Raw genomic sequence first — 24,041 nt, 5'->3', positions numbered from 1 at the left:
ACTTGGAGGTTCCGAATTGGATAGTAGCCACCACCAATGCCAGTCTCTCCGGATGGGGAGCTGTATTCCAGACTTGGTCAGCACAGGACCGGTGGTCGGCAGAAGAGGTGTCGTGGTCTATCAATCGCTTGGAGACAAGAGTGGCGTGGTTCGTGTTGCGTGCCTTTCTATCTCTCTTACGCGAGCGGCTGATAAGGATTTTGTCGGACAATGTGAAGATTGTGGCTTACATCAACCGACAGGGTGGTACAAGAGTCGAGCAGTGGCTCAGGAGGTCCAGGAATTAATACGCTGGGCAGAGCAACATCTGGATTTATTGGTGGCTTCTCACAGAGCTGGGATAGACAGTGTGCAAGCAGATTTTCTCAGTCGTTGACAGCTGGATCCCGGGGAGTGGGAATTGTGGAGGAAGCAATGCAGCTTATCCATTTCAAATGGGGCATGTCTCACATGGACTTGATGGCAACTCAAAGGAATGCTAAGGCTCCGCGTTTCTTCAGTCGCAGAAGAGAACGCGGAGCGGAAGGGGTCGATGCCTTAGTGCTCCCATGGCTGCAAGGGGTTCTCCTGTATGTAATTTGGCCGTGGCCGCTGGTGGGCAGAGTGTTGCAGTGAATAGAGATTCAGCTGGGAGAAGTGATTCTAGTGGCACTGGAGTGGCCTTGGCAGCCATGGTTTGCAGATTTGATCAGGGTAGCGGTGGACGGGCCGCTGCGTCTCACCCATCTTCCAAGCCTTTTGCACCAAGGTCCTATATTTTCAGATCAGGCGGCTCGCTTCTGTCTCGCAGTTTGGCTTTTGAGAGGAAGCGTTTAAGGTGGAAAGGGTATCCCGATGATGTCATTTCCATTCTGCTGCAAGCTAGGAAGACTTCAACATCCTTAGTCTATGTGAGGGTGTGGAAGGTTTTTGAGGCTTGGTGCGCAGATCAGGGGGTTGAACCTACTCGAGCATCTATGGTGCACGTTTTGACCTTCTTACAATGAGGGTTGGTGAAGGGTTTGGTCTTTAATTCCCTCAGAGGTCCAGGTGGTGGAGTTGGGCTGTCTTAGAGACAAGGTGCAGGGAGCAGCCCTAGCTGCACATCCAGATGTGCATTTTCTTTGGGGGGGGGGGGGGGGGGGGCGCGAAGCATTTGTGACCTCCGGTGTGGAAGTTGTCTCCCCTGGAGCCTTAATTTGGTCCTCAAGGAGATGTGTGAGGCTCCGTTAGAGCCACTTAGAAGGGCAACTATGAAAGATCTTACCTTTAAAAATTGTTTTTTGGTGGTAATTTGTTCCACTAGAAGGATTTTAGAACCACAGGCTCTGTCATCTAGGGATCCTTTTCTGAGAATTATGGATTCTAGAGTCTCTTTGCGTATGGTTTGTGCCTTTCTTCCGAAGTTGGTATCATCTTTTCAGTTGAAAAGACGGTAGAGCTTCTGGCCTTCTCAAGCCTGGATGCGGCAGTGCGTCACACGAGAGAGTTGTGGCTCTTGGATGTAAAGTGAGACTTGTTACGGTATCTCAAAATCACTAATAGCTTTCAGCTATTGGATCCTCTTTTTGTGCTATGAAGTGCAAAAAAGTTTCATAAGGCTTCAAAGTCCACCATAGCTTGGTGGTTGAAAGAAGCAATAGGTTCAGCGTACATCTGTCAGGGCCGTCCTATCTCTGAGGGTTTGAAGGCTCACGCTACTCGATCTCAGGCGGCATCTTGGGCCGAATGTCAGCAAGTATCGCCACAAGAGATTTATAGGGAAGCTACTTGGAAGTCATTGCACACTTTCGCCAGACATTATCGTTTGATGTCCAGGCTGTGGAGGTCATGGGCTTTGGTGAAAGTGTACTTCAAGTGGGACTCTCGCAGTCCCATTCTGTTTAGGGAAGCTTGGGTACATCCCAGGAGTCTGGACTGATCTGGGTACATACAGGGAAAGGAAAATTGGTTCTTACCTGCTAATTTTCTTTCCTGTAGTACCACAGATCAGTCCAGAGTCCCACCCAGTTGATGTGGGGAGAATTGGACACATGATACAAAACCAGAGGAACTCGGCAAATTATACTGCCAAAAATTAATTGTATATTCAATTTTATTTAAACAGTTTCAAATATTTATATTACATAAGTTCCACTATGTGCTACAAGAACTCCCAAATTAAGACCATCATAAACATATTTCACCTTACACACATACCATTCATACCACTCATACCACACATCACAGTTAAACTCACTAAAATCAATGCCCCCTATATACTAACAACCTGTATCTCTTATGCCTCACATCTGATATTAACATAGACATAAACCAAGATATAATTATAATGATTTCATTACAGCATATTGTAACTGGTAACAAATACCTACAAAAATTTTTTAGAACTTATAATATCATGTCAACAGTATAATAATATAACTTCCATATAATGGTATGACTCCCAACGAGATACTCGTTTCGCCCGTACTGCTGGGCTTCTTCAGGGAAAATTGATGGCTTCCACAAATTATATATTCATACTGGCATCTCCATGATACAGTTATCTTCATATCCATGCATCAGTTAGAGGACTCTGTTGTCATTGATGCTTGCATATTAAAAATGGCATGCGCACCTAGCACTGGACTCTATAACCCAAAACATAAAATTCAATACCAGTTCAAATAAATATCATCTATACATCACGGGTATACACACCCTGTGTACCATCACCAAAAATCAAATAGTACCAACCAGTTATCCTTTCCACAATTCAATTTACCCCACACTAAATAATATGTTGGAGTTTTCTCAAGACAACTTTATTGATGATTTTATCCTCCATATCTGGTGTGAAGCTTATCCCTTTTCAGACCATGACTTCATGGTTTTACCATTTTTGAAATACACGGGATCATCTCATAACAGGATATCATACATCAAATTTCATGGTTTTGGACCTTCACAACCTGTATTGAATATATTATATATTATAATATATATTATATAATAATATATATAATATAATATATACTATTTGATTTTTGGTGATGGTACACAGGGTGTGTATACCCGTGATGTATAGATGATATTTATTTGAATTGTTATTGAATTTTATGTTTTGGGTTATAGAGTCCAGTGCTAGGTGCGCATGTCATTTTTAATATGCAAGCATCAATGACAACAGAGTCCTCTAACTGATGCATGGATATGAAGATAACTGTATCATGGAGATGCCAGTATGAATATATAATTTGTGGAAGCCATCAATTTTCCCTGAAGAAGCCCAGCAGTACGGGTGAAACGAGTATCTCGTTGGGAGTCATACCATTATATGGAAGTTATATTATTATACTGTTGACATGATATTATAAGTTATAACATTTTTTTTGTAGGTACTTGTTACCAGTTACAATATGCTGTAATGAAATCATTATAATTATATCTTGGTTTATGTCTATGTTAATATCAGATGTGAGGCATAAGAGATACAGGTTGTTAGTATATAGGGGGCATTGATTTTAGTGAGTTTAACTGTGATGTGTGGTATGAGTGGTATGAATGGTATGTGTGTAAGGTGAAATATGTTTATGATGGTCTTAATTTGGGAGTTCTTGTAGCACATAGTGGAACTTATGTAATATAAATATTTGAAACTGTTTAAATAAAATTGAATATACAATTAATTTTTGGCAGTATAATTTGCCGAGTTCCTCTGGTTTTGTATCATGTGTACGTAAGGAACAGAGGTATTGCACAAGTGTATACGACCTGATAAGGGAGAATTGGAGAGTCAGCTCGATCTGTTATTGTTATTAGTCTGAAGAATGGCACAGGTTTTGTTTAATTCCTCACGTGGTAAAGGTTCCACTTCCTACTGCTCGTTCGAGGAAAGTATTTATGTTTTCTTGAAGTTATGCTCATTACTATCTTGACTTGGGTACAGGTCAATACTGAGGGAATGCAGGTGGCACCCCAGGTTATGTGGCAGTGTCAGCAAAACTTTCTCTGTTTCCATCTGCTGGAAGGGAGGCACAACCCAGGAGCCTGGACTGATCTGTGATACTACAGGAATGAAAGTAAGCAGGTAAGAACCAATTAGTTTTTGGGTACTTCCAGGTTCTTATGGCCTGGATTGGCAACTGTTGGAAACAGGATGCTGGGCTTGATGGACCCTTGGTCTGACCCAGTATGGCATTTTCTTATGTTCTTATGTAATTTTCCTTTCCTGCAGATTCTCTCTTTAGGGGCTGGTTTCGATTCATTGTATTTCCGTCTGAAGGCTGGTGGTTATCTGGACAACACTATTGTATATGAAGTGGACTTTCCTGAAGTGGTTCGCCGAAAGGCCTCGATGATTAAGGGAACGGATGAGTTGGCGGAGCTCGTGGCCATCACCAAAGGAGTAAAGTGCCTAAATATTGGTAAAGTAGTAACAGAAAATAGATATTGGGATTTAATGGGGTATAGATTAACTAAGGACATTAGTTAATCCTTTCGTGGACTGCAAACTGGCTAAAAGACAGGAAACAGTAGGATTAAATAGGCAATTTTCTCAGTGGAAGGGAGTGGACAGTGGAGTGCCTCAGGGATCTGTATTGGGACCCTTACTGTTCAATATATTTATAAATGATCTGGAAAGAAATACGACGAGTGAGATAATCAAATTTGCAGATGACACAAAATTGTTCAGAGTAGTTAAATCACAAGCAGATTGTGATAAATTGCAGGAAGACCTTGTGAGACTGGAAAATTGGGCATCCAAATGGCAGATGAAATTTAAAGTGGATAAGTGCAAGGTGATGCATATAGGGAAAAATAACCCATGCTATAATTACACAATGTTGGGTTCCATATTAGGTGCTACAACCCAAGAAAGAGATCTAGGTGTCATAGTGGATAACACATTGAAATCGTCGGTGCAGTGTGCTGCGGCAATCAAAAAAGCAAACAGAATGTTGGGAGTTATTAGAAAAGGAATGTTGAATAAAACGGAAAATGTCATAATGCCTCTGTATCGCTCCATGGTGAGACCACACCTTGAATACTGTGTACAATTCTGGTCGCCGCATCTCAAAAAAGATATAATTGCGATGGAGAAGGTACAGAGAAGGGCTACCAAAATGATAAGGGGAATGGAACAACTCCCCTATGAGGAAAGACTAAAGAGGTTAGGACTTTTCAGCTTGGAGAAGAGACGACTGAGGGGGGATATGATAGAGGTGTTTAAAATCATGAGAGGTCTAGAACGGGTAGATGTGAATCGGTTATTTACTCTTTCGGATAGTAGAAAGACTAGGGGGCACTCCATGAAGTTAGCATGGGGCACATTTAAAACTAATCGGAGAAAGTTCTTTTTAACTCAACGCACAATTAAACTCTGGAATTTGTTGCCAGAGAATGTGGTTCGTGCAGTTAGTATAGCTGTGTTTAAAAAAGGATTGGATACGTTCTTGGAGGAGAAGTCCATTACCTGCTATTAAGTTCACTTAGAGAATAGCCACTGCCATTAGCAATGATTACATGGAATAGACTTAGTTTTTGGGTACTTGCCAGGTTCTTATGGCCTGGATTGGCCACTGTTGGAAACAGGATGCTGGGCTTCATGGACCCTTGGTCTGACCCAGTATGGCATTTTCTTATGTTCTTATTATATCGGTATCTTGTATTGCTTTTCTTAGTCACCCTTAAATTATATTTCGTGTCTGGTATCTTCACTGATGTGCATGTTATGTGTGTATGTTCGTGTATATCATCAGACGCTAGCGTGCTTCAGTGAACAAACTTACAAGAAGTTTAACATTTTAATAATAGATATATATTTCTAATGGCATCACTTTTCAGGTCTCCTGAGCCTTAATGGGGATGATTATAAACTCCTAGGCATTGACCTCAATGATGTAATCCTGCTGGACAAGGAGCTAAAAGAAAGAGGTGTGGACCCTTCCTGCCCCACTCTGCTCTTAGCAGAAGTCGTGCTGACATACATGGAAAATATCAGGTTTGTTTTTCTAGGCTACACTTTGAAGAGTGACAGGGTCATAACTGAGGCACATGAGGAGAACTTTGTAAGCCACAGTTGTGGGTGTTGGAAAATAAGGTTGGGGGTGCCTGGCTGGAACTATAAGAAAGGGGCACTTTTGAGAATGAGGAAAACATTTGGGAAGAACATATTTGAGTGAAGGAAGGGGATATTGTCAGAGTGCATGGTTCAGGCTTTCTGAAGGCTATGCTTTTAGCCAACTCATTTTTTTTTCTCTATCTCTCTTCCCTAGGTCGTCTGCCGTGATCCATTGGGCAGCTGATTACTTCTCTTTAGCTCAGTTTATAATCTATGAACAATTCCATCCTGAAGATCCCTTTGGCCAGGTCATGCAGCAGCATTTCAACCATCTGAATTCCAAGCTGCACGCCCTTCGCGAGTACCCAGACCGGGAGGGACAGACACTGCGCTTCCTGAACAATGTTGGTATTATGGGGCCCTGTTTCATGCACTGCAAGAAATGGCATAGAGGGATCAGTACTGGAGAAATGGTTAGAGGCATGCCCAAGTTTTTATTTCTGTGACTTGTATCTAATTTTAATTTTATATATAGCCAACAAAATTATTTTCTAAGTAAACATAAATAAGTAAAAATAAAAAAACGTAGTGAATGATTAGTAGAAGTTACAGGATCAAAAAACATACAAGTGAGAGTAAGAGAGATACACAATAAGAATGAAGAGTGATTGCATGGAAGTTTGATAATAGTCTGCAAGAACAAGACTAACACCAAAAAAGGAAGAAATTGCAACCTTATATCAGGAGTGTTGAAAGTATAATGGAGACTAATGGACGTACATTCCTGAAGAAGTATTTAATTGGCTGTTGAAGGTGGAAAAAGGAAAGGATCTGGTATAGCACGTTTTAGAGGAACAGTAAAGGAAAAGCTTGCTAAAGGACCTCAGCCTAAGAGAGAGGCTTTTACTAAAATCAGGGCAGAGAAGGGGATAAGTAAGAAAAGGAGGACTGAGATATATTTCCACTGGAAAAAGTACAGAGAAAGGCGACCAAAATGATAAAATGGATGGAACGACTCTCCTATGAGAAAAGGCTAAAGAGGTTAGGGCTGTTCAGCTGGGAGAAGATATGGCTGAGGGGGGATATGATAGAGGTCTGTAAAATCACGGGAGGACTAGAACAGGTAAATGTGAATCTGTTATTTACTCTTTCAGATAATAAAAAGACAAGGAGGCACTCCATGAAGTTAGCAGGTAGCACATTTAAAACAGAGAAAATACTTTTTCACTGAATGCACAATTAAGCTCTGGAATTTGTTGTCAGAAGGGATGTGGTTAGGGCAGTTAGTGTAGCTGGGTTTAAAAAAGGTTTGGATGAGAGGTCCAGAAAATGGTATTAATCAAGTTGACTTAAGGAGTAACCACTGCTATTTCTGGCATTAGTATCATGGGATCCATTCAGTGTTTGGGTGCTTGCCAGGTACTTGTAACTTTGATTGGCCCCTGTTGGAAACAGGATGCTGGGCTTGATGGACCCTCAGTCTAACCCTGTATGACAACTTCTTAGGGAAGGATAGAAGAATATGTGATGTGTATACGAATGTCGGTATATAAAAATGTATAAATAAAAATAAATAATAAGAATAAGAATACAAGTTCTTGAAAGAGAGGAGGGCAACCTATCTTCCCTGTACGTACCAGGATCAGTCCAGAGGGTGGGTTATGTTCCCCGTCCAGCAGATGGAGTCAGACCAAGCTTCGAGGGGGGCGGACCCATATATACCAGCACCCCCTCTGCAGGAGTTCAGTATCTTCTGACTCCAGCAGATGCGAGTAGGGGTCTCTGTGTTTCCCCAGTCTGACAGGAATTTTCTGTCTTTGTGCTTCTTTCTGTCTTACTTAGTTTGTTTTTGTCACATTTTGGATCAAGTTTAAAAAAAAAAAAAAAAGACTAACTCGCTTTTGGGGTGGCGTGGCTTTCTCTCTCCTGCCTCTCTACAGCTCTCCCTGTCCCCGCCATCTTGTTTGCTCTTTGGGGGTAAGTGTCTTTGTGATTTCTTCCTTTCAGGGTCTACTCCGGGTGCCTCGTGGACGCCGGTGGGGCCAGCCTCTCCGTGTGTCACTTGCCCGGGGCCCGTCTTCTCCTCCTCGGAGGTGGCTGGGGCAGGGAGGGGGGACCCTCCGAGCGGGTAGCGTCGGCCGTGCAGGCCCCCCCGCGGAACCTAACACTTCGTCGAGCCGGCGGGCAGCGCAGGCCGATCGGGCCCCCCCGCGGCAGTTCCTCCTTCTCTTTGGCCCCCCCGAGGCTTTTTTTTCTGGGTTTCTTCGCCGGCGTGGTGATGCCGCGGCCCTCGCGCTGCGCAGCATGTGGTGAGCCGGGGTCCCGGATATCACGCGAGGGAATCTGCGCACGGTGCCTCCCCGGGGGGGAAGGCTCCTCGCAGTCCCTCGCGGATTTTTCTTTTTGCTCTCCTTTGCCCGGGCGGCGTGGGCCGGCCCCTTCGCCAGCCTTGGCGGGAACGGCGGCCATTTTAAGTCAGCACCGCGCTGCGGAGGCTCCTGCAGCACAGGAGGAACAGGATTTTCAGGATGTCCCTCCGCCGATTTTATCTCCGGAGGGCACCTTGCAGGCTCCGGAGCCTTTGGGCTTCTCTTCCTCGGGGGTTCCCTCGAGCAGGCCGGGGTTCTCCCCAGAGTTTATTTTACTTATGCATACGGCCTATCTTCAGGGTTTGGAAGCTCCCGGGGGCCCCCCCCTCGCCAAGATTCCTCGGCTATCATCAGCACCTTTGGCCCCCCCTGACCCGTTAGGCTCGGGTTCGGGCGCAGGGGCCCCTCAGGTCCCCTCTCGGATTCGCTTGGCTTCCGGAGCAGTGGGGGCAGCTTCGGTACCCGGGGGGGACTTCCCGGAGTCTCCGGACGTGGGCCTGCCGGAGGTTCCGCCGGAGGGGGATGACCCGCGGGCCCTACGCATTTTTCAGAGGGAGGAGCTGGACGACCTCATACCGCAGATCCTCCTTGAGTTGGACCTGGATCCACCGCCGGACCCTCCGGCTCCAATAGCCCCAGCCGTCGTCACGTCTGCCAAGAAGGGGGATCCAGTTTTGGCAGCGCTTCGTCCCCGAACGCGGGCTTTTCCCATTCACGAATCCTTTTTACAGCTCCTGGTGGGTGAATGGGATACCCCGGAGGCTTCCTTGAAGGTCAGTCGGGCTATGGAGAAGTTGTATCCTCTCCCGGCGGATTTCCTGGAACTCATCAAGGTCCCGAAGGTCGACTTCGCGGTGTTGGCGGTGACAAAGCGGACAACTATTCCAGTGACGGGCGGAACAGCTCTACGGGACACTCAGGACCGCAAGTTGGAAGTTTTTCTTAAACAGGTTTTCGAGGTTTCTGCCCTGGGAATGCGGGCGGCAATGTGCAGCTCGCTCGCGCAGAGGGCTAGTCTTCGCTGGGTGCAACAACTCCTCACGTCTCGGGACCTGCCGCCCGATGAAGCTGCCCAGGCGGATCGGCTGGAGGCTGCCGTGGCGTACGGAGCGGATGCCTCTTACGACCTCTTCCGGTTTCTGGCACGATCTATGGTCTCGGTGATAGCGGCACGGTGGCTGCTGTGGCTTCGCAACTGGGCGGCGGGTACTTCCTCCAAATCGAGCCTAGGCTCCCTCCCTTTCAGGGGCAAATTCTTGTTTGGGGAGGATTTGGATCAGATTATCAAGTCCCTGGGGGAGAACGCTGTTCACCGTCTCCCGAAGGATAGACACCGACCTTCGAGGGCTTTTGTTTCTTCCCGGACCAGAGCCAGAGCGCAGCGGCGTTTCAGAAGCTACCGACAGGCTGGACCTCGGACTCCTGCGCCCAGATCGCAGACCTGGTCACGTTCCTTTCGTGGGCGCCAGCCCGCGAGAGACGGGTCTGGTTCGGGGAACCCCCCCCCAAGGCCACACAATGATGCCAGCCTCGCCCACTCTTCCACTCCCCGGATCGGGGGTCGCCTGACAAGCTTTTACAAGGAGTGGGTGCATATCACTGTAGACCAGTGGGTCTTGGATACCATACGTCACGGCTTCGCTTTGGAGTTTGTCCGCCCCCCGAGGGGAAGGTGCATCTTTTCCCCCTGTGGGTCGGACCTCAAGAGGAGAGCGGTACAGCAAACTCTGGACAGGCTCCTGGCCATAGGGGCCATTTCTCCCGTCCCTTAGGCGAGGTGGGCTTGGGCCACTATTCCATCTACTTCGTGGTGCCCAAGAAGGACGGCTCCTTCTGGCCCATCCTGGACCTCAAAGAAGTCAACAAGTCGCTGTGGGTGGTCCGGTTTCGAATGGTCGGTGATTGCGGCAGTGCATCCGGGGGAGTTCCTCGCCTCCCTGGATCTGACGGAGGCTTACCTACACATTCCAATCCTCCCGGCTCACCGACGTTTCCTTCGCTTCAAGATTCTGGGCCAACATTTTCAGTTCCAGGCACTCTCGTTCGGGTTGGCGACCGCTCCTCGAACATTCACCAAGATCATGGTGGTCGTGGCTGCGACCTTACGGAAGGAGGGCATTCTTGTTCATCCCTATCTGGACGATTGGCTCATACGTGCGAAGTCCTTCGACCACGGACAGTCGGCAGTAGCCAGGGTCGTCCAGGTCCTTCAATCCCTGGGTTGGGTAGTGAATTTCTCCAAGAGCTCCCTCATTCCTTCTCAGCGCTTGGACTTTCTGGGGGCGAGCTTCGACACGCTTCAGGGCAAGGTCTTCTTACGCCCGGACAAGGCCCAATCCTTGCTGGACCACATACGACGATTCTCTGCGTCACCAGAACTCACCTCCTGGGACTATCTACAGCTCCTGGGAGTGATGGCTTCCATCATCGACATGGTGCCCTGGGCCTTTGCCCACCTGCGGCCCTTACAGGCGGCGCTTCTGTCCCGATGGAAGCCAATTTCGCAGGATTATCAGATGATACTCCCCCTTCCGCAGACCGCCAGGGACAGCCTGGGCTGGTGGTTGGACCCGTCGAATCTGGCTCGAGGCGTCTCCCTCGAGGTCCCCGATTGGGTAGTGGTGACCACGGACGCCAGCCTCATCGGCTGGGGAGCCGTCTGCGATCGAAGTGCCACGCAAGGAACGTGGTCAGCGGTGGAGACGAAGTGGTCAATCAACCGTCTGGAAACCAGAGCGGTCCGTTTTGCTCTACGACAGTTCCTCCCGTTGCTTCAGCACCGGGCAGTCAGGGTCCTCTCGGACAACGCCACCACCGTGGCCTACATAAATCGGCAGGGAGGCACTTGAAGCCGATATGTAGCGGCCGAGGCGGCGCTCCTGATGCAGTGGGTGGAGCGACATCTCGTCCGTCTAGCGGCCTCGCACATTGCCGGAGTGGACAACGTCCAGGCGGTTTTCCTCAGTCGTCAACACTTGGATCCCGGAGAGTGGTCCCTCTCCGAAGAGGCGATGCGCCTTCTCGTTCTCCGGTGGGGGGCCCCCCACTTGGACCTGATGGCGACCGCCCTCAACGCCAAGGCTCCTCGATTCTTCAGTCGCAGAAGGGAACACGGCACAGAAGGGGTGGATGCCCTGGCTCTCCCGTGGCCTCCACATCTCCTGCTCTATGTTTTTCCACCATGGCCCTTGGTGGGCAGAATTCTTCGCAGAATAGAAGATCATCAGAGGTCCGTGATCTTCGTCGCCCCGGAGTGGCCCTGATGGCCTTGGTTTGCAGACCTGCTACAGCTGGTGATAGACGGGCCAATAAGATTGGGACATCTCCCCCGTCTTCTTCACCAAGGTCCGGTATTTTTCGATCAGGCAGAACGCTTCTGTCTTGTGGCCTGGCTTTTGAGCGGCGTCGCCTCCGGTGCCGGGGCTATCCGGAGGCTGTAGTTTCCACGCTGCTGTGGGTGCGTAAGACTTCGACTTCGGTGGCCTACGTTCGAGTCTGGAAAGTCTTCGAGTTGTGGTGCACTGACCAGGGCACGAATCCCACGCGGGCTTCGGTGCCTCAGATTCTACAGTTTCTCCAGGATGGGGTGGATAAAGGCCTCGCCTATAATTCGTTACGAGTCCAGGTGGCTGCCCTGGGCTCGCTTTTACAGTATGGCGGGTCGCTCCTACTCCAGCCGGACGTCGCCCGTTTCCTCAAGGGTGTCAAGCATATACGTCCTCCGGTACGGGATCCCTGTCCCTCCTGGAGTCTTAATCTTGTGCTTCGCACCCTGTCGGAACCACCCTTCGAACCTCTACGCAGCGCAACGCTTAAGGATCTCACTCTTAAGGATGTTTTTCTTGTGGCCATTTGCTCTGCTCGACGCATTTCGGAACTCCAAGCGTTGTCGTGCAGAGAGCCTTACCTTCGGTTCACGGATTTGGGGGTCTCCCTACGCACTGTACCCTCGTTTCTTCCGAAGGTGGTGTCGTCTTTTCACTTGAACCAAACGGTGGAGCTTCCGTCCTTCGCTTCCTCCGAGCCAAGGGACCTTCGGCGGTTGGATGTCAAGCGCACATTGCTTCACTATCTGGACGCTACTAATGCTTTCAGGATTTCGGATCATCTGTTCGTCCTTTGGTCTGGTCCCCGGAAGGGTTTCCGGGCCTCGAAGACGACTATCGCCCAGTGGTTAAAGGACTGTATTGCCGCTGCCTACATTGGAGCGGCACGTACTCCTCCGCCAGGCATCGTAGCTCACTCTACGTGCTCTCAAGCGGCCTCCTGGGCAGAGACCCGTTCTGTCTCGTCTCAGGAGATCTGTCGTGCAGCAACCTGGAAGTCACTGCACACGTTCTCGAGGCACTGTCGACTGCATCTCGCCTCTTCAGAGTTTGGGCATTTTGGCGAGCAGGTTCTTCGAGCAGGCCTCGCAGGACCCCACCCGGTTTAGGGAAGCTTGGGTACATCCCACCGTCTGGACTGATCCTGGTACGTACAGAGAAAAGAAAATTATTCCTTACCTGCTAATTTTCGTTCCTGTAGTACCATGGATCAGTCCAGACGCCCGCCGCATTTGGGTCTTTCGTCCTGCTCCGTTCTGCTCTCACACTCTGTAGCAGTACTCTGTGTTTCTGTGTCTCACACAGCTCCCTACAAGTTAATTGTTTGTCTACAGTTTCTGTTGATGTTACCGTTGTTTTTTGCATGCATTGTTAAGCAAGCTTGATCCAGAATGTTTTCTTAGTTTTCTCTATCGGGCTTTGATATACTCGATACTGAACTCCTGCAGAGGGGGTGCTGGTATATATGGGTCCGCCCCCCTCGAAGCTTGGTCTGACTCCATCTGCTGGACGGGGAACATAACCCACCGTCTGGACTGATCCATGGTACTACAGGAACGAAAATTAGCAGGTAAGGAATAATTTTCTTATTTTCATATGGAAGGAAATGGTAAACCTGTAACGGCACCCACGAGAGAACATGGACAAGAGGAAGGACTTCTGTGACTGAGTTGTTGAAAGAGATAATGGGGAGGCCACTGAATGGATGGATAGGTAGCCCAATGTATATGACTCAACAACCTTAGCTAGACTGAAATGATCCCTTCAGGTTGTATGGCACTAAAATATAGCATTTCCTAGCGTGTAGCAGATGGACTCAGGACCAATGGGTATAGTGTGCTGATAGCAATTGGAGATGGAGTCAGATTTCAATCTGACGTCAGCACTACATATACCCCTGCAGGAAGCTCTGCTCTTCAGTATTTCTCCGTCTCCATAGCAGTTTGGGACTCTACACACGCTTGCACAGCGTTAGAAAATCCAAACCCAAAAGAAGTAAGAAAATTCCAAAATCTTACTTCTACAAGAAGAGCCCCGCTCTCCTGCGGTGAATCCTAAGGGTCCCTCCCCCAGTCGAGAATTCCTGAGGTGATTTCCGAGATCCCTCAGAGGTAAACCTCGGTCCGGCAGCCGGTTCCCAGCATGGACTTAGCCCCCAGGAGGGAGCGGCTGAGAGGCAGCGGGTGCAAGACAGAGTGCGGTGATGAAGGTATTTCCCTCTCCCCCCGCAGCCGGAGACCACCCGACACGAGACTGGGAAGCACCGAGACAAGGTAAGGTAGAAAACTTTCTTAAATCTCCGATCTCCGAGGCTCGGATAGCCGCACAGATCGCCCGTCTGCGTCTGTCGCTTCGGGTTGAGCAGCCCCTTCCAAGCTAGACCCCGATCCGGCTCGAGGGTCCTCCCACGTGGAGACCCTCTGGGGGGTCGCCATCTTAATTGCGTGGTCACCGGCACCATTCCCCTCCTTGATCACCTTACTCTCCGCCTAACTGAGCCATGCGCACAGCGGCAAACCGGGCACATAACATAGCTGTGCACACAGCGGCGCACGCATAGGTGCCGTGCGCACAGCGAGGCGCACGAGGGTGCCGGGCGCATAGCGCCACGCTCAACAGCGCCGGGCGCACAAGTTCGGTGGCACACACAGCGGCGCGCGCATCCCCGGAAGCGCACAGACCGGCCTGCACGCATATCTTCACTGCCTGGACGCACACCCTCGGCGCACCCAAAGCGCATATCTAAACGTCCCGGCGCGCGCATATAAACGCACAGACCGTGTTTGAATGCCCCTACACGCACAAACCATGGTGCCACTGGCCAAGAAAGCCAAAGCACAAGCCCTCTGTCCAGACTGCCATATAAGAGCTGTGCAGCATTAAGAGGCTACTGCCCTGTGCCTACAGTGCGAGACTGCTCTGGGAGAACCAGGGCAAGGCCCCCCCCAGCCAGTACAGGAATCCGGATCCACTGATAGTACCCCGGACCTCTCTACCCCAGCTTGGCCCTCCAGACGGGGCCTTTGGGGAACGCCGCTGGGTTCAATATAGACCTAGGAACCTTTTCCTGTGTGGAATTCTTTAAGGGTCTGCAAACTTCGTCCAGGCGCAATCGGCGCCACCGATGACACAGCCAGAGCCTCCACTAGAGGACCCTAACCTCCTAGGCCCTTCTCGGCCTCCCAGAGAAGTGCCTCCTCAGGACAAAAACCTAACTTTAGGGGACACGGACACCTCGGAGGAAGACCAAGTATCCCTGGAGGAAGGGGAAATCCCTCCCAGAATGGAACCATACCGAACCATGATGCGTTTTTTCTCCAAAGACGAACTACCAGACCTCGTGTTCAGGAGTCTGACGGAACTGGCCATCCCAGACACAAGCATCTCAGCGGAGCCAAAGATGAACCCTCTTCTGGTCGGGCTCCGTCACGCCTCTTGCCATTTCCCATAGCTGCAAGCCGTACAATAGCTGATCGACCTGGAATGGAATGCCCTGGAGACCAGTTTCAAGGGAGGACGGGCCCTAGAAGCCTTATATCCACTGGAACCCTCAGGCAAAAATCTCCTGGGGTTCCCCAAAGTGGACACCATGGTCTGCGCAGTCACAAAGCACACCACCATTCCAGTCGGAGGAATTTCAGCTTCCACTCAAGGATGCCCAAGACAGACGTCAGGAGTCCATCCTTAAACAGTCATTTGAGGCAGCAGCTATGTCACTGCAGATTGCTGCCTGCTGTGCCGTGGTGACATGTGCATGCTTGTAACAGGCCAGGAACACAACCATGCCCGTCGAAACATTAGAACCAGCAATATTCTTCCTCACGGATGTGACCTCCGATCTGGTGCATGCTTCAGCCAGGGGAATCTCATCCATTGTGGCAGCCATAAGGCAACTCTGGCTCCGACGCAACATCCAAGATGAAACTCATGAGAATGCCGTTTAAAGGAGCCCTTCTGTTCGGCAGCGAACTGGAGAAGTTAGCTGACAAATGGGACAAATCTCCAGCACCTCGGTTACTGGAGGACAAGATCAAGAGAAGCCAGCGCCCCTCTCCCCGTACATCCAGGGGCAGAGGATCACAGCGTTTGAGACCGTACAAGAATACATACCAGGCACCTCGCCCCGCAGGCAGGGGCCAGTCCTTTCGGAACAAACACAACAAGAGGGGAGCCGGCTCAGGTCTGGGCCCCAGCCGCACCCCACAATGAGAATCAACAGACCCATCCACAGGAAGAAGCCATAGGGGGCAGGCTTGCCCGATTCTACCAAACATGGGTCGAGATAACGTCGGACAAGTGGGTCCTAACCATCATTTGAGAGGGATACTTTCTGGACTTCCACAGCATCTCTCCAGACAAATTTGTGAAATCTCCCTGCCATTCCCCCTCCAAGAGGACAGCAGTGGAAACCACACTAACCAAATTGCTCGCCTTAAAGGCCATAACACCAGTGCCCACGCACCAGCGAAATACTGGACACTATTCCATCTATTTTATCATCCCCAAGAAAGAGGGAACGTACCGGCCCATGCTGGACCTCAAGTCAGTCAACCGCTACCTGATGATACCACACTTCTGCATGGAAACCCTACACTCTGTCATAAGGGCGGTACAGCCGGGTGAATTTCTGACTTCCCTGGACCTGTCAGAAGCCTACCTGCACATCCCGGTCCATCACGATCATCAGCGCTTTCTACGCTTCGCGATCCTGGACCATCACTACTAGTTCCAAGCGTTATCCTTTGGGCTAGCTACAGCCCCTCGGATGTTCACCAAAATCATGGTTGTTGTGGCAGCGACACTGAAGAAAGAAGGAATCCTCGTTCACCCATATCTGGACGATTGGCTGATCAGGGCAAAATCCCCAGAAGAAAGTCATCAGATGACCACCAGAGTCAAGAACCTCCTGGAGAACCTCAGATGGGTCGTTGATGCAACCAAGAGCTGTCTGCAGCCCTCCCAATCTCTGGAATACCTGGGAGTCTGGTTCGGCACCCAACAGGACAAGGTCATTCTTCCTCCTACAAGGAGAAGGAAATAGGTGGACCAGTTGAGAAAACTGTTGAATGGTGCTCGCCTCATGGTATAGGACTACCTACAAGTCCTCTGACTTGTGACATCAACCCTAGAAGTCGTACCATGGGCAAGGGCCCTCATGCGACCACTACAGCGCTTCCTACTGTCACGATGGAACCCGATGTCCCAGGACTACAACGTCTGCCTCCAGTTGCCAGCGGAGGTACGGACCCAGCTCTTATGGTGGCTACATCTGAGCAAGGGAGTAAGACTATCCCCACCGACCTGGCTCTTGCTCATCCCGGATGTGAGCCTACGAGGGTGGGGAGCCCACTGTCAGGAACTGACGGTCCAGGGGCAATGGGACAAGGAAGAGTCGGGATGGACCATCAACCGACTGGAAGCCCGGGCAGTCAGACTAGCCTGCGTACGATTCAGTCACAGACTCCGAGGAGAAACTGTCAGAGTCATGTCGGACAATGCCACAACAGTCGCCTAAATCAACCACCAGGGAGGAACCAGAGGCCAAAAGGTGTCCATGGAGATAGACCCCCTAATGATGTGGGTGGAAGCAAATCTGCAAGGGATCTCGGCCACCCACATCGCAAGAAAAGACAACGTCACTGCGGATTACCTCAGCAGAGAAAGTCTAGACCCAGGGGAATGGAGGCTGTCATCCACAGCCTTCCAATTGACAATAGACCGCTGGGGAACCCCAGTCATGGATCTTCTGGCAACCCGGTCCAACACCCAAGTTCCCAAGTTCTTCAGTCGCAGGTGAGACCATCAATCCCAGGGGATCGACGCCCTCATCCAAAACTGGCCACATGAAGAACTGCTGTACGTCTTTCCTCCATGGCCACTACTGGACAGGATCATCCGCAAGATAGAACACCACAGGGGGCTAGTACTCCTAGTGGCCCTGGACTGGCCAAGAAGGCTGTGGTACGCAGACATGTGAAGACTTCTGGTGGGGAACCCCCTTTGTCTCGCTTCGATACCCATCTGGGGAAGATGTTCTTGACTGTGGAGAGAGTCCTCAAGCTGCAGAGTCAGGTTTTTCGGTTGCAGAGCTTGGCAGTGCCCAAGGTCTGGGCTTACCTACAGGTCCTGAGCTCCATGGCTTCTATGTTGGATTTAGTGCCATGGGCTTTTGCTCACATGCATCCTCTGCAGGGGGCTCTGTTATCCCGCTGGAACCTGCTGTCGGAGGAATTTCAGCTTCCTTTACCATTGCCAGAAAAAGCCAGATCCAGTCTCTCATGGTGGCTGTCGCGGCACAGTCTTGAGAAGGGAATGGATCTGGAAATGCCTGAATGGATACTTGTAACCACGGATGCCAGCCTTTCTGGATGGAGGGCAGTTTGCCTGGGGAAATCGACCCAGAGTCAGTAGTTGCTGGAGGAAGCGGCTTGGTCGATCAGTCAACTGGAAACCAGAGCAAGGCCTTGTTGGTGTTTCTTCCGCATTTGGGGAAAATCAGTGCGAGTATTCTCAGACAATGCGACAACAGTAGCATACATCAATCGTCAGGGTGGTATGAAGAGTCATCTAGAGGATTTGGAAGCACAGGTGCTGTTCCTGTTGGCAGAGAAACATCTGGAGAGACTAGCTACTTCACGTGTGACCGGAGTGGATAACATGCAAGCAGACTTCCTCAGCAGACGGCGTCTGGATCCTGGGGAGTGGGAGTTATCGGCCGAAGCCTTCGCCTTGCTGCAAATAAGGTGGGGAAAACCAGTGATAGAGCTCATGGCAATTCTGGCAAATGCGAAAACGGGTCACTTTTTCAGTTGCAGACGGGAGGTCAAATTGGAGGGCATCTATGCTCTCATTCAACCGTGGCTGGCACACCTCTTTCTATACATATTTCCTCTGAGGCCACTCATAGGCCTGGTGCTGTGGCGCATTGAAACTCATCCAGGCAGGGTAATTCTGGTGGCGCCCAAGTGGCCATTCTGGCCATGGTTTGCAGACCTTCTGTGTCTCGCAGTAGACGGACCAATTTGCTTGGCTCATCTCGGGGTTACTTCATCAGGGTCCTATATATTCAGACCAGGAGGATCACTTCTGTATAGTGTCCTGGCTTTTGAGAGGTGGTGGCTCCGTTTGAAGGGATATTCGAGCCGGTGATTGCAACTTTGCTTCAGGCGAGGAGGCCTTCCACTTCAATGGCTTATGTCTGGGTGTGGAGAATATTTGAATCATGGTGTTTGCTGAAGAGGGTACAGCTCTTAGAGGTGGATGTCCCGCTGCTCATGGAATTTCTGCAATGCAAGTTATCTAAAGGGCTAGCATACAATTCCCTCCAGGTAGCAGCTTTGGGTTCCCTGCACGGCAGGATTCGGGGAAAGCCGCTGACATCTCATCCAGATGTGGCTCGTTTTCCGAGAGGGGCAAAGCATTTGCATCTCCCAGTGCAGGTGGCAGCTCTTGGTTGTTTGCGTGGTTCCATACAAGGCGGACCGTTGGCTACACATCCGGATGTGGCTCATTTCCTTAGGGGAGTGAAACACTTACATCCTCCGGACAGACACCCGTGTCCTTCCTGGAACCTGAACTTAGTTCTGTCAGCCCTGTGTCTGACGCCCTTTGAGCCTCTGAAAAGGGCGACTCTGAAAGATCTCACATTAAAAGTGATTTTTCTTGTAGCTATCACATCTGCTCGTAGAGTGTCGGAACTTCAGTCACTATCTTGTAGAGAGCCTTTTTTGAGAATTTCTGACTCTGGAGGTCCATTCTTTTCTTCCGAAGGTGGTTTCCTCTTTTCATTTGAATTAATCGGTGGAGTTCCGTCTTTTCCAGACTTGGACCAGTCGGATCCTTTGTCTAGAGACTTACGAAGGCGGGATGTTCGCAGAGCTTTGCTGCATTATCTGGAAGTTACAAACGCTTTTTGTCATGTGAACATCTTTTTGTGCTATGGGGTGGTCCAAGTAGAGGTAATATGGCATCTAAGGCTACAATATCTCGCTGGCTGAAAGAGGCTATAAGTTCAGCATATTTGTTGCGTGGGCGACCTCTACTGGTTGGTCTTCATGCCCATTCCACTCGTTCGCAGGCAGCGTCTTGGGCAGAATGCCAACAAGTATCGCCTCAGGAGATTTGCAGGGTGGCTACTTAGAAGTCTTTACATACCTTTGAGAGGCATTACAGGCTGGATGTCCAGGCACTGGGTTCCGGTGGATTTGGAGAAGGTGTGCTCCGAGCAGGCCTCTCCGGATCCCATCCCAAGTAAGAGAGCTCTGGTACATGCCATGAGTCCGGACTGATCCGGAAACGTACATGAGAAAGGAAAATTAGTTCTTACCTGATAATTTTTGTTCCTGTAGTACCACGGATCAGTCCAGAGTCCCGCCCGTTGTAGACAGAGGTAACGGAGAGTCTGCTCGTCCAGTATTTGTTATTTTTGGGATCTGCAGATCTTTTTTGTTCAACATTGTTCAACAGGTTCTGTTCCCATTAGGGTTTAGTGAGCCAGTTCAGATAAAGTGTAATTTGTATATAGTTAGTTTGGTTTTGGATTATTCTGCTTTGATACAGAGTAATACTGCCGGATTGTAGGCGGCACCTTAGGATATAGGGCAGAATCTGTTAAAAACTTCTCTGTCTCCATTTGCTGGAAGGGAGGCAAAACCCAGGAGTCTGGACTGATCCATGGTACTACAGGAATGAAAATTAGCAGGTAAGAACTAATTTTTCCTTTAGAACCCATTTTCCTATAAGGTTTCACAGAGAGCATCAGAACAGATATTGATGGATCAATCCATGCGTATTCCTGCAAAAGTACAAATGGTGTGGTTTAGCAAGGAGAAACTCGAGCAGAAAGATGTGATCAGAATTTTTAATTTATTTGTTTTCGGAATGGAACTTCATCCAGAGATGCTTGTAAACACTTTTATGCATATGAAATTAGCTTGAGTGTTCCAAGCATTGAATGAAATGGGTTTGATGGAGTAGAGGTGGGATCCATGATAAAGGGCATAGGAGTAGTTAGAGTCGTAGGAGGAGAGTGAGACCTGGATATCTCAGCATGGAAAATTTAGCTGTGAATAGCAAGGAAGTAAATGAAGTGGAGAAGACATGGTTCTTACATGTGGGAAACATGGAATAATCCAAGCAGATGCAATTTGCTTAGCATTGATAAATTCCTAGATGAAGAGAAAGTGTATTGAGTGGAGGAGTTAATATATTGGTGATGTTCAAAAGAACAAGTGAAAGTGAGGGAGACAGAACCAAAAGCATTGGAGGGGCTCTTCAGTATAGCCTCCTGTTCCTGAATAACTTTAGTGATTACGTAACTTCACTGTCTTGAAGAAGTATCATATGGTGTATGTATCTTTGTGTAGGACATCACATGGTTGCCTGTGTGTTCCATGATTTCTTTGCAGAGATCTTGGGAAACAATATTTTTCTCTAACCAGTTCCTTATAATGCCCGCTTGGTTTGCAGGGGTGGTCTGAGTGCCATGTTATGGATATGAATGAATTTCACTTCAACTTCATCAGTAAGTCTGAAAGAAGGAGGATTGAAACTATAGAGCCGTTTGATGAATTTGAGGTAAGTTTATCCTGTTCCTTGTTAGATTCCGCAACATTTGCTATGCTGCTTACAGCTGTTTCTTCCAGTGTCGCACAGTAGCAAGTCTCTTGATGTTGACTGGGGGAGGGGAGAGTCATACTGTAATTAATTTCTTAATGTTAGGAAAGCTGTGGTTCCCTGTACGTACCCGGATCAGTCCAGACCGTGGGTTGAGCCTCCTGTCCAGCAGGTGGAGACTGACCAAAACTGAGAGGGTATCCTATATCAGGACAGAGCCTACCCTACACCCCTTCAGTATTCGTCTGTTTCCAGCAGGTGCAGGCAGCTGAACCTACGGTTCCCCTTCTTCTTCTTCCCTTAGTTTTCCTGAGGGGATTTTCTTTACTTTTGGTCTGGATCAAGCAAGTATTAAATTCTTGTTTTAAAAAAAAAAAAAAAAGAAGACTTTGAAAGTTTTCTCCCTTTTTTTCCTTACAGAGACAGTTCGGTCTCTCCGCTCTGCTGGGAGCCTGGGGGGGGGGGGGGGGGGGGCCTTACCCATCCTAGGCCCCTTTTTCCCGGTGACCATCTGGGGTGATACTGGTGGTCCAGTCCCTCCTCCATTATCTAGCTGAACGCTGTAAAACAGTACCCTCTCAGGGAGTGCTTTTCCCCTGACTTAGCTGAGCAGTTTAAAAAAAAAAAGGGTACGAGCAGGGCTGTATTTGTTACGTGTATTTGTTACTTTTTAAGAACTGTGGACAGCTCCGGCAACATGCAGAGTTCAGTTGCTGCCTCCGCTGACTGACTTCAGCCCTGCACAGCTTAGCTGTTTTTACTTTTTTAGTGTTTTTTTTTCTTCAGCGCTGATACCCCATTCCAGCGCCTATAAAGTATGTGGAGAGTCTGCCACACGTTTTTCCCGCGAAGGCCTCTGTTCAGGGTGCCTATCGGGTGGGGAGGGTCCCTCATCGGTCACCTCGCCCACAGTGACCCGGGGCCGAATTCCCCGCCACGTGGCCAGGTCGTTCCTGGCCCGGAAAACCGTAGGAACAGCGGCCATCTTGGAAGCAGGCTCAAATGCAGAATTGGATGTGCAGGAGGAAGGTGAGCCCGATTTTTTTAGTTTCTCCTCCGGATTTGAGCCCCCCTCATGCCCCGGAGGGGGTGCCTGACCTTTCCCTGACACCCCCCCCCCCCCCCCCCCCCCCCGGGGAAGTGTAAGTCTTGTTTCTCCGCGGAGTTTGTACTTCTTATGCACAAGTCCTATTTAGCCAGCTTACAGCAGGAGGAAGATCCATCCTTGGCCCCCCCCACCAAAAAACCCACAAATCTCTCCTCCGCAACCTCCGAAGGCACCGGAGGGCCAGGGCTCATTTAGGGTTAGGGTGGTCCTGGGGGTCCCGCCGCCTCCGGATCCGCCACAGCTGCCGCCTGTCCCAATTCCAGATCCGGATGTTGACCCGCTGCTTCCTAACCCCCCCCCCCCCCAAGGGGGGTCGATCCTCAAGTGTTAAGCTAATTTCAAAAGGAGGAACCAGAACCGCTCATTCCCTTCATTTTGCAGGAACTGGGAATTGTGTTGCCCCCAGCGGATACGGTTACGGCCGCAATGCCTGCCAACATGGACCCGATCCTGGCGGGACTTAGGGCTCCTCCATGTACTTTTCCTTTTCACCCTATGCATAAGCTGATGCTCCTTCCCGGAAGATGAGGCTGGTTCGCAGCCAACATGGAGATTCTTTTCCTGCTCCCCCCGTATTGACTCCAGAGGACCCCCCGTGGGGGGGGGGGCAGTTCTGGGGCCCGTTCTGGCTGCGCCTCCCTCGGGACCCCCTCCCCCTCCAGCTTTTACTACGGATTTCGTGCTGGGGGGTCCATGGCCTCCACTATCAATCTGGTCCCCTGGGCTTTTGCGCATATGCGTCCGTTACAGAAAGCCTTGCTATCCCGCTGGAAATCGGTATCGGAACAGTTTCAGACGCCCCTGCTGCTCTCCGAGTTTACCGTCGCAGAACTGCAGTGGTGGCTATCGCCTGCCCATCTTCAGAAAGGGATGTCCCTTCTGACACTGCAGTGGATCATGGTAAAACGGATGCCAGCCTCTCCGGCTGGGGAGATGTATGCCTGACCCAGTCTGCTCAGGGTTATTGGTCCAACCCAATCTCGCTGGCACATCAATCGACTGGAAGCTCAAGTGGTTCGACTGGCTCTCAAGGCCTTCCTTCCCCTACGCTTCTACAAGGCGGTGCGGGTTCTGTTGGACAGTTCCACCACTGTAGCCTACATCAATCGACAAGGGGGCACCAGGAGTCGCCTAGTCGCTCTGAAAGCCAGCAGGCTCTTCGCATGAGTGGAACGTCACCTAGAGCGCTTAGCGGCGTCCCATATTGCGGGGAAGAAGAACGTTCAAGTGGATTTCCTCAGTTGCCAGAGGTTAGACCCAAGCGAGTGGGAATTGTCAGATGCAGCGATGAACCTGATCATCCGCAGGTGGGGTCCCCCTCACTTGGATCTGATGACCACCAAGACCAGTGCTAAAGCTCCTCGGGTCTTCAGCTGCAGACGGGAAATGCGCGGAAGGGGTGGACGCCCTGGTCCTTCCCTGGCCCCCCGACATTCTACTGTATGTGTTCCCTCCCTGGCCGTTAGTGAGCAAAGTACTCCGAAGAATCGAGCTTCATCGCAGGCCTGTCTTTCTAGTGGCTCCGGAATGGCCTTGCAGACCGTGGTTTGCGGACCTCATAAATCTAGTCACGGATGGTCCCCTACGCCTTGGTCATCTTT

The 24,041-nt window shown here is 50.0% G+C and overlaps 1 protein-coding gene across 1 annotated transcript in view; it reads left to right on the top strand.

Moving 5' to 3' along the window:
• Positions 1–24,041, top strand: part of LCMT2 (leucine carboxyl methyltransferase 2) — a 106,109-nt gene that overhangs the window by 4,587 nt on the left and 77,481 nt on the right. The window contains exons 4-7 of the mRNA XM_029590891.1: positions 4,196–4,385; positions 5,806–5,962; positions 6,237–6,426; positions 21,186–21,293. Of these exons, the coding sequence (XP_029446751.1) occupies positions 4,196–4,385; positions 5,806–5,962; positions 6,237–6,426; positions 21,186–21,293 (645 nt within the window). The remainder of the gene's footprint in view (positions 1–4,195; positions 4,386–5,805; positions 5,963–6,236; positions 6,427–21,185; positions 21,294–24,041) is intronic.

The sequence above is a fragment of the Rhinatrema bivittatum genome, chromosome 2 (genome assembly GCF_901001135.1).
Source record: "Rhinatrema bivittatum chromosome 2, aRhiBiv1.1, whole genome shotgun sequence".
NCBI classification, from domain to species: Eukaryota; Metazoa; Chordata; class Amphibia; order Gymnophiona; family Rhinatrematidae; genus Rhinatrema; species Rhinatrema bivittatum.
This window is presented reverse-complemented; position numbering and strand designations above follow the sequence as displayed.